The sequence below is a fragment of the Sminthopsis crassicaudata genome, chromosome 4 (genome assembly GCF_048593235.1).
Source record: "Sminthopsis crassicaudata isolate SCR6 chromosome 4, ASM4859323v1, whole genome shotgun sequence".
In the NCBI taxonomy this organism is placed as follows: Eukaryota; Metazoa; Chordata; class Mammalia; order Dasyuromorphia; family Dasyuridae; genus Sminthopsis; species Sminthopsis crassicaudata.
Window position 1 is genome coordinate 43,838,466 of NC_133620.1, and position 16,315 is coordinate 43,854,780.

The window sequence follows — 16,315 nt, forward strand, 5'->3', positions numbered from 1 at the left end:
AGCAAAGAGTCTGGACAGAGAACTGAGGTTCTTTTCTTTTGGACAGTCCTCTGTGACCTTAAAAAGCCCCACCTAGCACTTTAACATTTACCAAGTAGTATTATGCTAAGAATAACTATACAAGGTGGGTGCCCCCTCCCAACTATCCTAAGGACTGTGCCATAGTACTGCCCCTAGATAGAGAACTCCCTCTGAAGAGAGAAAATGAGGTTAATGGGAATAGTTTGCATATGTCTTGCAGACAGCATTTCATCCATTCTTAATTACTTGGAGACAAAAGAGGTTCTTAAATAAAGTTTTTTTTTTTTCTGTTAAATTAATTCCTTAGATATTTATTCGTGCCAAAAAATGGGGGGGGGGGGGAGAGAGGAGAGAATCAGCAACCTTATTACTAGATTATTCTGGAAGCAGCTTTATTAAACTATTTATTCCTCTGAATTCCTCAGAAAGCTATCCCCAATGAGTTATATATACCAAGAGAGGTTAAGAATGAACCCATGTAATTTCTGAGATTTTAACAACAAGAGATTATACTTCCAGCATGATATTCCCAAATGTAATCTAAGTTAGAATCAGTGGTGGTAGTGTTTTTTTTTTTTTTTTTTAATTCATAATTTCCTTATATTCACAGAAGGTACAAAGGAATTTAAGATTTATATCTTATTAATCCCTTTAAATTAGCCATAATGATCAGGAATGAGATAAAAGTAAATAAAAAGGCAACTTTAAAGTTCCCTGGGGTGGGAGTTGGATAACCCTGCCCATTAGATAATAAAGATATTATTTCATCTGTTGAACTATATGTTCCATATTTTTGGTTGTAGAGACTTTCATAATCATAGTGAAATAAGTCAAGATGTCCCAAGTTTTTTTAATTTTAGTCTGACGGGCTCAGACAGGCCACCTCTGGGTGCAGAAACATCCTAAGCTCTTATCTATCTACCTAAGTTTTCCTGCAACTAGTAGGTTCACTATGGTGCCTGGTATATTACTATTCAAAGATTTCTAAATCACAAATATATGAAAGAAACTTTGCATCAGTGACATGATCATTTTGGATCTTAAAGAAAACAGAAGAATATATTTCTGTCTTAAAACATTTTTAGATATTAGGGAATATATAATCCTTAGAGAAAAAGTAGACATCAATACAAAAACATGGAAAAATGGCTTAGAGAAAAGTATTGTTATTATTAATGGTTAGCATTTATATATTGCTTTAAAGTTTGCAGAGAGCTTTATATGTTATCTCATTTAATCCTCTCAACAATCCTAAGAAGTAGATGTCAATGTTATCCTAATTTTTCGGATGAGAAAACTGAGGTAGAGAGAAGTTAAATGACTTGCCTGCTGAAGGTCATAAAGCTACTGAACATCTGAGGCAAGATTTAAACTATTTTTCTAATTCTGTCCATCTAGCTTCCTTACAGTTAAAAAAGAAGTTAGTTTAAAAAAAAAAATTAAAATAGGTTGCAGGAAAATGGAAATAAAGAACTAAAGTCAACTATATGAGTTTTTCTTTGGCTTTCATTGATAATAGTCCTTGTATAGGTTAAGTAGTGCTTGATAAATATTTGTCAATGAATTGACTGAAGGAACTAAGATTATTCCAAGTTTGGAAAATTAATTTTAAAAGGAAAAAGGCACAAAGAGGGATTTCCCCATAAAGATTACAGACTTAAAAATAGGAGGGATTCCAAGAGGCCATCTATTCTAAGCTCCTTTTACAAATGAGGGAAGTGAACCTATTTGCTTAAAGGTAATAAATACAAGAGGTGGGGTTTGAAGCTAAATCTTTTGACTTCAACTCGAAGCAATGTTCTTTTTACTATTACCCCCTCCCCAAATGATCAATATGTTTGAAGATGTCTCCAATGTCTCCATTGGAAGAGTGAAACATTACTGTCCTCTCTAACATATTTTGTCTTATCTCTAACTGTTTTGTCTTGATAAGATGAAGAAAATAATTTTCTTTAAAAGCTCTCATTAAAAGAAAAACGCAATTAAAGTATTGTAGAAACCACATAGATGATGGCAAATAATGAAGAGAAGGTTACAAAGAAAAAGAAAACATTAAAGTTGGGCAACATATCTTGAGCAGATTTGGCATATTTATCTGTATCCATATCTACATATATTAATGTGTATGTCTCAGTGGAAGAGGAAATTCTGCCCACAATGGATAAGATTTCAAGTAGATAAAACCACATCAAAACTTAAGAGAGCTGGGATGTGCATTATCTGATATGTTCCTAGGAAATTAGAACTGTAGGCCAGGATTTTCTCAGGCAGGCAAAAATTAAAGTGGTGAATCAAAAATTAACTGTGAAATAGAAGCTGAATTTAGTTAATTTTAGGATTACTTAAATCCAATAAATATGATTAACATGAAGGTGAGACTTGAAATCTAAGTATGAGGCTTTGATGAGTGAATTATTTTTTATATTCACAGTTAAAAAGTGATACTTATTCATTTTGAGTTAAATACTCATTTTCATAGAGAGTACAGTGGAGCTCTTTCCTTTGTGGCACTTATAATGTAGCAGGGAAAGAGATACACAAAGTGAACACAATTATCATTCATGTGCTAACATGTAAAAACCTTTGTAAATTTTAAAGTGCTGTAAAATAACTACTATTATTATAAATAGTAAGATGGAAAGGTCTTTATCCAAAAAAAGTGGATCAGAGAGGTAACATTTGAATCAGAGAGGTAGGAATTCAAAATGGGAAAAAGAAAGTAGTAATTTCAAAAAGGGAGGAGAAAGAGGGAGCAAATGCAAAAAAGTGGGTTAGTAATAATAGCTAGTATTTATATTGTTCTCTAAAGTTTATGAAGTGTTCAATATAGATGCTGTCTCATTTGATTTTCAAAATGGCCTATGAAGTAGATGCTATTCTTCCCATTTTAAAGATCAATAAACTGAGGGAAAAGGAGCGATCAAGTGTCTGAGGAAGGATTAGAATTTTTCCTGATTCTAAGTCCCATGTTCAGAAGTTACTACATCATATAGTTGGAAAGCAGTAGTATGAAAGAAGGCTATAAAGATAAGATGTTACTATATTGCTGAAGGCTTTGAAAGTCCATCAAAGGAGAGATAATTTTACTTAATAGGCAATTTAGAGCTGACAGAGGGAGAATTAAAAGGAACGGCATGACAGGACTAGTTCTACCCCTATATCTGGCAATGCTATAGAAAGTGGACTGGAGAAAAGGGAATGGGAATGATCTCTTAGATGGCTATTAAATTGGACCACACCAGGAAGGCCCATATTCGGAGGAGATACTGTGAAAGGGGGAAAAAATAAACAGACAGAAAAGATTTCAGAGATAACAAAGAATCACAAAACGTTTAAGTTGGAAGGGATCTCAGGGATCTTGAAAACCCCAAAGCTTCATACTTGGGGAGACTCGGTTATAAAATAAAGACAATTGTAGAAATAGAAAGGTTTGACTAAAGATAGGAATATGGGGAAAAATTTAAAAAACCTCGCCTGATGATATGCTCAGTGGAGGGAATATTGGGATGACCAAAAAGGAGATGCTCCACAGGTAGTTTAAAATACCCATGAGGCAAGAGATCAGGGGACATCATAAGATTAGACAGTCAGATCTGAAAATGAAAATGCAAACAATAACATTTATACAGTATTTAAAGGATTAAAAGGTGTTCTCTTGATAGCCATCTTATGGATTATTGCTAATGCCCCAAGACTGAATATAATTATAAAAGAGAGACAAGGGCAGAACATCCAGGAATACCTGTTTAAAGGAGGTTAATGGGAAAAGGGTTTTGAGTTGAGTTGTAGAATCAGTCTAGTATTATTTTATACTGGAAGGGAGTACAATGGATTTCAGGACAGAAAGAGCAGAGTTCAAATCAAGCTTCTAACTAGGAGTAGGAGCTTGAACAAACTACTTATTTCTTAACTTCAGTTTCCTCATCTGTAAAACAAAGATTATAACAACATCCCCTACCTCCCAACACTGTTGTGATTACTAAATGCAAGAAATGCTTTGTGAATTGGATAAAGAACTGGATTCCAAGAAAAAAGGGAAGCCTTGTGTTCCTATCTCATCTCTGACACATACTTCATGGCACTTCCATGCCAATGAACTTGAATATTGAATGCATATTTAAGGTACTTTGCAAATTTAGAAGCACTGTTTAAAGAGGAGTTCTTATAATTATCATTATTTTTGAACAGCAAATATGGTGAAATATAAGGATGTTCATTTGCTGCATATCCATCTCAAGGAAAGAGCAAGTAAAACTTAGTGGAAGAGAGTATTTGAACTAAACTTTAAGAAATGAACAAGGGTTAAATCATTTGAGTGCCTTGGAATGAGACAGGAAATAAGCAAAATAAATGAATACACCCATAGATTCACAGATTTCTTTGCTTTGCAAGAAGAGTTCCTATTTTGTAGCTTCTGACCTGAAGAAATAGATGCTATTTTAAAAAAGGTCACTTCATCTGTGACTGCTGTCTGGTTTGCCAACTGCCAGGATGCTCTAGCATTCCACGTATGAGAAGCACAGGAAGCTAAGCTGAAATATAACTCTGGATCATTTCTTACATTCTTCTTCAGGTTTCTCAATTGCTCCCTGCTATACACTGCCTGCTGTACTGTATGGGGTAGAATATTATCTTATAGTATATTCCTCCTAGGTGGATGGAAATGTTTTCTTGCCACTTAATGATCTGAATGTTTACATTTCGATCCTATTTGACCAGCAGTTATTCTACACTTATTACACTATGTTCCTCCTTAATATGCCTACTATGTAAAAGGTGTTATGCTGCATACTAGGGAGCCAAAAAAAAAAAAAAAAAAAAAACTAGAAACAAAAGAAAAACTAGATCCCTCCCAAGAGCTTAAATTTGAATGGCTCATTAATTGAGATGATAATGGTAATCTGGTGATCTCAATGGTAAAATACTTTCTGCTACATTTTCTACAAATTGGAAATACGACACACCTCTGGAAACAGGTTTGATTCTTTTAAGGAGATAGGGTAAAACATTTGTGATTTAAAATAAAGTTTGGTTAAAGGAAAAAAACCAGCCTTAATTTTCATCATCTATTACATAAAGATGGAATGTAAGTAAGTGATCACTAAGGTTGAGTATAACTCAAACTCCATAATTTTATGGTTCTTAAAGAAGGAGGAAATACAACATTTGGCAATAATAATGCCATTTTGTAAAGCCCAATCAGGCAGGGCATTGTGCATCATTCTTGTCTTCATAGAACAAGGAAAACAAGAGAGTGAAGAATATACCTATAATTTGAAAAGATGTGAAAAATGAGGCAATTTAACTACAAAGAAAAAAGGAAATGAACTAAATATGCATAGTGTTTAAAAGAGCAGATCTGAATGGCAAATTGAATGCCTCTGAAGATAACATTTAAGAAAAATTCTAACCATTAAAGAGGAACTTCCCCTAGAAATCAAGATGAATTTTTAGTCAGTTAGTCAAGAAATATTTATTAAGCACCTACTATGTGGCAGACACCGTGCTAAGTGCTAGGGATACAAAGAAGGCAAAAGACAGTTTCTACTTTAAAAGTTTGTATTCTGATGGGGGAGTCAACATGTGAAAAGCTATGTTAAAATGACACAAATAGGATAAAATGGAGATAATCATGAGAGGGAAGGCGTGAGCATCAAGGGGAAGTTGGGAAAGAATTCTTGCAAAAGATGGACATTAACTGAGACTTAAGATCCTTGAATAAAGAGAATATGTTTTGCTTCTCTTTGTAAGCTTGGCATTAGCATGCCTGACACATAGTAGGTGCTTAATAATTTTTAGTTTTGCTAAATTGTCCCTCTTTTTTTAATATCTTATACAGGCTGGTTCTCTGGGAGAAGAATATTTGATATTGAGAAATGTTAAGTATTGTTTTTTTTAAAAAATGTTAAAAACTTATTGGAAGAAAAAAGTCAATTGTAAACATTAAAAAGTACAATATCTAGAGATACAGTAATTGACAAAAGGAGGACATGATTTTTCTATATTACAATGAAATAAACTCATTCGAAACTCCAAAAATGAATAGACATTTACTAGACTACTAGTTTAAATGTTCAAAGAATATGACTTTTTTTCATCTCATGTAATCAACCAAAATTTTTTTTTCTTGGCAGTTAACTTGCCACCTACTAAAAAAAAAAGGAAAAGGAAAAAACACAAAAACACATAATCATTATAAAAAGGGGGAATGGAGGTGGGAAGAGAAGAAAGAGAGATCATATTTGTCTATTATGATAAATAATGAGTGGATATTCATCTTTATATTAGAGAGAAGAAAGGGAAAAATGACAAAAAATCTTTCTGGGAGATTATAAACCAGAAATTTCTGAGATTGTTACACTCAGTTTTAGTAAACAAACCACAAAAAACTTACTATATGGGCAGGAAATTTGTCAGGTATTGAAGATGTAAAATGAAAAAAGTAAATAAAAAAATCTAAAAAGTAAAATACAAAATGAAAAGCCATCTTGTGCTCAAGGTGCTTTGATATGTACTGGAACAGTAACACAAGCAATGAAATGAGAGGGCACTGGAAAGGTGGAAGATCATGAAGTGGTGCTTGGGTTAGAAAGCCTACTAACATACAGACACTTAAAGCTGTACATTCCACACACAGGAGACAGTTTGAGCAATAGAGCAGAGGTAGTAGAGAGGAGATCCATTTCCTGGAATAACAAGTGGGTCAGTCAATGGCAAGAACATTGAACACATCCAAAAAGATCTCCAAAGGTAGGTTGGAGTCTGGATATTTTAACAAGTCTCCATACTAGGCAGAATTTGTAATTGATCCTAGGAGGAAATGTCTAGCTTAATTCTCAAAGTGAAAATTTTCTGAATATCAAATGTAACAAAATAAATAGGCTTAGAAAACCTAAAATGTCTTTTTAGAAAAACAAATCTGACACAACAAAGCAGAAACAAAACACTGGGGCTGCCCCATCCATTTTGAAAAGAGGTATTAGTATGTTTTCCCCCTTTGTATCCAACCTAAACCTGTCTTTCTCCAATTTCTAGTCTGTGGTTCTCTTTGGGTCAAAGGAGAACAAATCCAGTCCCTTTCCCACAGAAAAGAGCTATAAAACAGTAATTGTGACAGACTTTGCTTTATCTCCCCCCCCCCAGTTAATCCTCCTTAATTCCTTTGACAATTCTCATCTACCAGAATCTCAAAGCTTCTCACCAATCTTCTAATCAAAGAATAACTGAGATTTAGAGGTAAAATGAACCTCACAAGTTTTTGCCATCATCCTGCCACATCATTTTATGAGTAAATGTAGATATATATAAAGTAACTTTTTAACATCAACAGGTAATGAGTAGCATAGCTGAATTTGAACTCACTGCCTTTGATTCCCAAGCCCATCCAACATCTTATCAATGCTGCAGCGCATAAGGCTTAATATAAGGTTCCACTACAGATTTAATATAGGGTACTGCTTCTCTGGTCCTAAAAACCATTCTTTCCTGAATTCAGTCTAAAATTGCACTGGATTTTTTGACTACCACAATATATTGTTGACCCATATTGAGCTTCTGATGCCCTATAACAGCCAGATTTGTAATTTAATTAGCAAAGGGAAATTCCCAGGGGCAAATGCAATGCAGTCCTATGTCTATTCTGCAAATAAGGGATTTGCCCAGTGCTCTAAAACAGTTCAGTAACGTGTTTAGGATGACATAACCAATGTACATCATGGAGATCTTATTTCCAAGGCAAGTTCTCTACGACATTATGTGTATCTTTTTCTGTCATGTTAGATTCTACAGAATCTAAGCAGAAGAACCAGGTGACATCAGATATGTTAGCAGTCCTTCCCAGATTGATTTTATTTACAGATTTGATAAGCATGCTATTTATCATATGCTTTTATCCAACTTATTGATAAAAAGATCAAGTTCCCAGCCAAACACAGATCCCAGGGCTCCACAATTAGAAAACTTTTTTCTAAGTTACCACAAGTCATTAATAACTACTTTTGAGTCTGACCACTCAATTATAATATGAAAGCTCTGAAAATGCTTTACTAAAATACAGGTTAAACTATATGAATACTATCTCCCAATTTACAGATCTTATTTTTTTAAAAAGTGATATAAAAGAGTACTGGAATTGTAGTTAGAAGACCTGAATTCAAATTTAATCTCAGATGGTAACTAGTTTTGTGACCTGGGGTAAGTTCCTTAGCCTCTCAAACTCAGTTTTCTCATCTGTAAAATAGGGATAATAATAGCCTCAATTTAACAGGGCAGTAAGGGTCAAAATATAAATGAAAGTGCTTTAAGGGTCAAATAAATAATATAAATGAAGACGCTTTATAAAACTTAAAGCTAGCAATTATTGTTCATTATTAGTCTGGCATAATCTGGCAGGGGAAGTCATACAAAGTTTCTTCTGATCATCACTTTACTTTCTTAAAGTTTACTATCCTTCCCTTTTGTGATACAGCAAAGAATTCTTGCAGAGACCTAAGTCAAGGCGACTAACTTCAAAATTTCTGACTCTTTTCTTCCTATTTGAAAATTGAGGCAGCATTCATCTTTCCTTAGTACAGCAACAGCTCTCCTATTCTCCAAAAGGGCTAGTTGTGATTATCAAGACAGTGTTAATTATTTTTCCATGACTTACAGTCATCTCCACCAATTCTTTCAGTTCCACTAGTTAAGTTTATCTGGATTGAAGGATTGAATGCTTTGAATGTAGCTAGCTAAGGAATTATCTTGCTCCTAGAGATTCTTAGGCATCAATCCTTATTTAGTTCTGTCCTTTTCCAGCCCAAAGACAATTCTCCTTGGTGGAGAAACAGTAACAAAATCAGAAGTGTACAGACTTAGTTTGTATTATCCATTTTTTATTCTACTCCTTACTTCCTCCTACCAGACTCCCTAATTATATTTTTTCTTAGTTTCAACCTCTGTCACTAGTATTTCAAAAATGGTAAGAAAATCCTATTAGAAAAAAAATAATTGGTATCAAACTTTGGATGTTTATTTCCCGTGCTCCAATGTTTGGAGTTTAAAACTAAACAAAAACATAGTCGTTGCTGGCTCTCTTTCCATTAGGCCAGGGATTATTAATTTAAGAGTTCACAGACATGCAGGAACTGATGGAGGGAATACAGGGAAGGGCTATAAAATTGGATGGGGGGGAATAGATCTTTATTTTTATTGATATCTAGATGAAATTTAGCATGCACTTGAACTGTCAACTTTTTATCAGACTACCAATGGGACTCATAGCACAAAAAATTTTAAGAATTTGATTCTTTCAGACTATTCTTTCTCTTCTCTTATTTTAACGTCTGTCTTCCAGCTCTTTTTTTTTTAATGTTAGACTTCCAAGAATACAAATGACATATCTAATAAAAATCAAATGTATCAACTTAAAGGTGGAAAGAATAGAATTGTGAGAGAGGGCAGATACAGAATTTGTGAGGTGAATTAGGATCAACATTTTGCAAGAGGTGATTAATATTATTATTATTATTGTCATGGTGGTAGTTGTTTGTAGAATGTAGAAAGAATAAGTGTTCCATGTATTCCTATCAGTAATTATCAAAGATTTACTTTCTTCAACCTGATCCAATTCCCTCCCTATCTTAGAAAGACTTCAAAGAGTTAAAATGGAGTGTTCCCTCAAACTGAAAGGAAGGAAAGAAGGAAAGAAGGAAAGGAGAAGGAGAAGACAATGTGTTAGATCTACACCTTTCATTAAAAGGAAGGATAGCTGAACTGTCAAAACTTCAAATAATAACTTAAAAACTTTTTTCTAGTAAAGCCCATTCTTCTACCTTTTGTGTTTATAAATTAAAAGGGTTCAAATTATCCCTTTTAATCCCTTTTTAAAAAATCCCTTAATCCCATAGATAATGATAAGTAATAGAAGAGCATTTTGTTTTGCAATGAATTAGTATGCTGCCCTTCCCTTTTTCTTTAGTGTGCAGGTGGAGAAGAAATGGCCAGATTCTCTTTTCATTAGTATGGGGATCTGCTAATTTAGAAAGACTCTACACCTATTCAGATTTGACTAAGAGTTTAAGTGACTTGGCCAGGGTCACACATACAGTGTGTTCCAGAATGAAATCCAAGTCCTTTTAAAAGCCTTCTAACTACTATAGCTGATTGTCATGTGTGACTTTGTTTTAATTCATTCATATTACTGAAGGGCGAGGATAGGATAAGAATGTAAGGGAAGGTTTGAAACAAATCTATACTACCTGAAAAATGTTCCCTGCTTCCTTAGCAAAACAAACAAACAAAATACCTCTCAAATAAAACATAAAACCACACAAAACTGCTCTTCAAGTCATTTATAACTTATGATCACTTGTTTTTTTAAAAGCCATCATACCATTAAGAGAATATGTGTATACACATACAAATCTTACAAAAATGCATGTGCGTTTTCAGGTTAATGATATGTATCTATGTATGTTCTTGGGGAAATAAATATCCGGTAAATTAGAAATATGCATTTCAGTGAGTTAGGGTCCAAAATATATCCCTCCCCCACTGAAGAGTTAAATTATCCCCTTTGTCTCAAGCAGCTTGTCCTACGCATCCTAGGTAATGTTCAGGTCTGCTTGTTTGTGACCCTCCCTCTCTATCTCATCCCATTACTAGAAGAACCTTATTTTTTAGCCAGTGATCCCACATATACCTTTTTTTTTTTTGAAAGCCACCTGCTTGATTAACTTTGGAGATTAGCTCCCTAATCTTGACCATAATCATGGCTAGACTTTAACCCTCCATATACGTGCATATCCTATCAACACACAAACATCTGAAAAAGAGATTACCTATCTATCTGAATGGAACTACATAGATGTAATGTAGAGAAAGTCAGGAGGAAAAAAAAATTCTCCCCTATTTTAATGAAAAGAACCTCTCAGCAACCTCAGGAAATCCTGTAATTTCATAAATTATTGTTGAAATAACCTCTGCCAGCATAATTTATTAGAACTCCCCATAAGGATCAAGCTTCCCCGCTGACTGACTGGCTGGTTCTACCTCTTTTTACCTAGCGTAAACGTGCATGAAAAGAAGGGTACAGAAGAGTCAAAAGACCAGAGGTTCTTCTGACCAGAGATTATAGGAAAGCCCTGTTTGTTTTCTAGCCATCAGCCTGCTCAATTGAATCACGTACGCCTGAGCTTAGCAGCTTAAAATTCAGCATGCCCAGCCTGCAGTGCTGACATGGATATGATAAGACAGAAGAACAGAAAGACCCCTCTGAAGTAACCTCGCTGAACCACACATGCTCTGACCCTTTTTGTCCTCCCTCGAGCTTTCGCTACCTGGCAAATGCAGCTCTCAAACTGTGCTTGGATCTGCAGATCTTTGCTGGTAGCCATGCAGAAGCCGATTTCTCCCTGGGACTGGCAGTCAGAGAGGGGTTCTCTGAAGAAGACTTCTAAATGAGTGTGTGAGCTGAACTCTTACTGAACTGAATTAATTATTAAAGATGCAGATGGAGCTGTCCAAATGATAAGAACAGCTCCTGACGTGTCATGATCCAAGCTTTCATTAAACCATTTCAGGCATACTAATGGTTTCCCATCGCTCATTACTTACATGCTCTTTTCTCATAGATATAATAACCCTGGGTGCCCATAGGCATATCATACTATAGAAATGCAAAAGCCGGAAGGTTTGTCTTCTTCAGAGCCTTCCAATCCTTCACGGAATCCTTGTGATCTAAAAGCGTTCACTGATTTTAACATGACTAAGTAGAATGAGTTAAGCTCAGAGAGGAGGAAAGTTGAAGAGGATATTTTCTAATAGTGTATTATCACCCATTATAGGAGCAAGAGATGCATCATGCCAAACACTACAGCATGGCCCCAAACCAAAATATAAGTGATGGCTTACAGGTCACTGCTGCTAAATTATTTTGTGTGTGTGTATGTGCTACCAATGACACAAAGCTACTTACTCTATGAACAGTTATCCTCAAGATATTATTACAGCACTGTACTGCACTTTGTTTTGGGACAATTAGAGGGCAAACCAATTGCAGGAGAAGAATGACTATCTTGTGATTGCTCCTTGCTGTTACTTTTTTTTTTTTTTTTTTTTGGGGGGGGGGAAGTTGGGAATACTGCTCCCAAATGCCTTTCACATCCAAGTCAAAATGGCCTGCTACAGGGTAATAATGACACAGCCAATAAATAACAGGGGACTCTAACTGAACATGGGCAACAAGATCAAACTCTCTTCTTACTCCGACTTAGTTAGGTGTGAACATAAATGCCCTTAGCATTGCCCAAGGCCATCCTCTCCAAACTAAATTTTTTTCAGCATTCCAAAAGCAAGTATTTGTTGTTAGAGACATAAAGACAAATGATAACACAATATATATGAATAATTTTCATTAACGTAATTTTTTTAATTAGACATCTTAATAATTCAATTTTTGGGAACAGTCTATCATTAATCTAGGGCTGGAAGAAATCGCAATCATCTAGACCAACCAACCCTATGGTAAACTGAGGATCATAAGTGAAGTGCCTAACCCTAGGGATCATTTAAATAGTATTGCTTGTTTTCTTTTTTGGGAGGAGAGTAGAGGGAGAAAGAAGGAAGAGAGATACAGGACATCAGTATGACCGAATATTCTAAAATTTCTTATTTTTTCAATGTACATTTAAGTCAGTGTTAAACAAAACAAAAAACCAACAAAACAAAGCCACAAAAAGATAGTTTTATGGAAATCATAGTAGATACTACTTTTGTCAAAAGGAAAAAAAGGTCTTAGTTTTGCCTGCATTATCCAGACAAATCATCTTTTTAGGCGTGTAAAGGTGTCAAATTCAAATGAAAAGGAAGCCATACACAAGGATTCTTGCAAGAGCAGATGGACTTAAACAACAACATGTTAATATTATCTGTATTCTAATGGATTTTTATTTATTTGGGCAAATATTTTTCCAACTACATTTTAATATGGTTCTGACCCCACTGGGGAATGTTCTCCACTGACTAGAGGTGTGTTTGACACCTCTGATGTGAAGTAAATCATTGATCAGAAAACTTTGAAAATCCCAGATATTTTCTCAAGTATTCCTCAAACTGCTAACACATTTTTCCACTTGAGTAACCAAAACCTAATGTACTAAGAACTCCCTTCTTCTTTGTGTAAAACAAAACAAAATGTAAATATTGTATGAATATATATTCAGACACACAGATATGCATAGTTAAGATCATGTTGGGGTACATACATTCTTTAGCTTAAAATTATATGCATAAAATATATCTTACTGACTATACTTCTATGTTGTAGTTTAGATTCTTTTTCTAATATAAGTTGGACAAGATGGTAATAACTAAGGTCCTTTCCAGTTTAAGTTTTGATGTATTTTATTTGTCCTACTCCTCCATGTTAATATATCTTAATTAAAACATTCATGACTTCAAATCATTTTAGTTTGTGCCTGAGATTATTTTCATTTTATTATAGAATCACGGAATTATTAAACTTCCTAGGTGACATGATATAAGTCCTGTTTCTAGAGATGAGAAAATGGAAGGCCTGAGACATCAAGTGCTTTTCCAAAGGCATACATGATGGTAGTGCCAAATTAGTTTCCCGACTTCCCCTCTAGGGAATTGTGAAAAATTATACTGAATCAAATTAATTTCAAAAAAAAAAAAAAAGACCTAACTTTAACACAGTGATGCTGTTCAAGAAAAATACTATTTAAAATTTGGCCCAGAGAAATGACAAGATAAAATTTATGTGCCTTTTTTTTTCCTCTTGTAAGAGAATTAGATACATAGTTACATAGTTTGATATTTGATAAAATTAACTCATTGTTTGTTTTTTAAATCAAGGATTCTGTCCTGACATTTAACTGACTAGGCAAATAATTTAACTTTCCGGAGCCTCAGTTTCCTCCTCTTTAAAATAGGGATCACAAGGTTAGTATTTTGAAGCTCATGCAGTCAATAACTCCTATCATTAATATAAATAGTTTATCACTTAAAATAAATAAATCATTCACAATTCCCAATATATTCCCTTCTCTAAATTAAAAATATTTAAAATAATTTTCATTAAATGGTATTTACACACATATATTGTATCTAGGTTATATTGTAACACATGTAAAGTGTATGGGATTACCTGCCATCGGGGGGAGGGAGTGGAGGGAGGGGATAATTTGGAAAAATGAATAAAAAAAATAAAATAAAATAATTTTCATTTCTTTTTATACCAGTAAGTATAGACTGAATCTATAAAATGCCAAATATAGAGATGAAATCTAAAATTCATATGTACAAATTGAGATAGTTTGCTTATATGCTGTTGCCAATTTTGTTTCTATTTCTAAATATGGCCTGAATAAAAGGAGGAAATTTTTAAAAAAAGTTTTCTTAGTCAAAGTTAAATAAGGAATATAAAAAATACAGTTTTAAAAGTATTAAACAACTTTTAACTTCATTTGATTCTATATATAATACAAATATAACATTTATATTAGTTATAGAATATATATAAAACTCAGATTGTTTTCAAGATTAATGTTATCCTTTCTCTTCATCCCTCTAAAAATGTGAAAAGTAAATTTTTTTGCCAATGAATTCTGAAATAACTGTGTATGCAAAAGTTGTATTTTTTCCCTAATAAATTATGTTATGGGTATCCTTAACCCTTTTACATAATTTTATGCAATCAAAAAGGAACTGACCCTTAAGATGTTCATTTAGAGGAACCAGCTAAATTTAAAAACTCTGACATAAATGAGAAATACAAAACTGATGTTTGCCCATCTTTCTCTAACAGTCTGCTCTCTAGGTGTAGCAGTTTTTGCAATGGTGATAGTATAAAAGTTCAAGAGATCTGTGAACATATTCTTGAGATAAACTAAGAAGGACTGGGGAAGAAGCATTTCTAAAACGGGTCTCTTTCGCCAAATGAAGAATTAAAAGTTGTTTACCCTGTTCCATAATACAATTAGTTTCCATTATGTTCCATGGTGACCCAAATGGCTTTAAAGGTATACACACATATATGCACTTGTATATTTATGTGTAAGTGTGCACACACACACACACACACACACACACACACACACACACACACACACAAACACATAAATTGGATTGGTGTATTCTTCTAATACCAAGACAGAGTTGGAAAAAGATTGAGAATACTTTTCAAATACAGGAAAATGTAGCAGTTATTTGAATATGTGAAATACAACTGATGATGCATATTTGTGTTAAAAAGTATATTTGTAGTGTTAAGCCACAGATGCACACAATTAAAAATAGTTAAAACTGTGTCTGATAGTGAATTAATAATTCAACATAAAAACACATTTGTATAGAAAGCATCATTGCACTAACAAGGAGAAGGGAAGGACTGGGAGACAGAGGGAGGATGAGAAAAGCATCCTTACCATAATAATAAAGGTAACAGGCCCAATGAAGCTCCAGATAAAAGAGTTATCTACATGAAGCCAGCAACTGAGAGAAAGAGAGAACATGAGTTACACAGTGTTTCTTTGGCTCCTCAAATATTTCAAACAAGAAAATGTTATGTTGAGACTCCACACACTATTTCTAGACGTGACTTTGTAAGTAAATACAGAGTAAGCAAAGATGATCACAAAAACGTGGCCTTTGTTTCCTGCCTAACAAAGCATTTTATTGAGTGAAGAAGAGTTTAAATATGTGTTGTGGGCTTCTGTTAAGGCAGATTCTTTTCCTGTATGATAATGCGAGAATAATTTCCCCATTATTGGGGAAAACAGAACAACAGGACATAAAAGAAAGCCCTCTGTCCACTTTAAGATTTCAGGCTTTACTAAAGGAGCTATGAACTTCCACATCAAAAACCCATTCAATATTTCTCAACTTCCCTGTGTAATCTTCAAAATTTGCCTTTTATCTTTATCTATCTCAAGTAAAGTGCTTATCCCCATGGAACAGAACAGACAGAAAATGCTCAGATGTCATGTTCTGTTGCAAAACAGTATGACATAAATAAAATGACTCAATTGGGAAGGGAAGAGGACCGAAGGGGAAAGCAGTATATGCGTACAGTATCTGAGTCAAAAAGGCTCCTGCTCCCCAATACTGCTGCCTCTCTACTTGAACGGCTTTTGTTTGTCTTTCATCATTTGCAAAATCAAGCGGCTCCCTTGTAGTCCTTAGCATCTTTCTATAATACAACTAATTTTATCAAAGGAAAAAGTAAACAGTATAGGGAGGCAAATTCATGCCTCTAGCAACTCAAATCCTTGGAAACATGTCTACGTCTACCTTC

General features: G+C 34.1%; 1 protein-coding gene across 27 annotated transcripts in view; it reads right to left on the reverse strand.

Annotated features, from left to right (window-relative positions):
• The window catches only part of ADGRL2 (adhesion G protein-coupled receptor L2), an 809,217-nt gene that overhangs the window by 17,114 nt on the left and 775,788 nt on the right, over positions 1 to 16,315 (reverse strand). For all 27 annotated transcript variants that reach the window (XM_074266407.1, XM_074266405.1, XM_074266410.1 and 24 more), the window contains one exon: positions 15,447 to 15,513. In XM_074266407.1, coding sequence (XP_074122508.1) covers positions 15,447 to 15,513 — 67 coding nt within the window. The remainder of the gene's footprint in view (positions 1 to 15,446; positions 15,514 to 16,315) is intronic.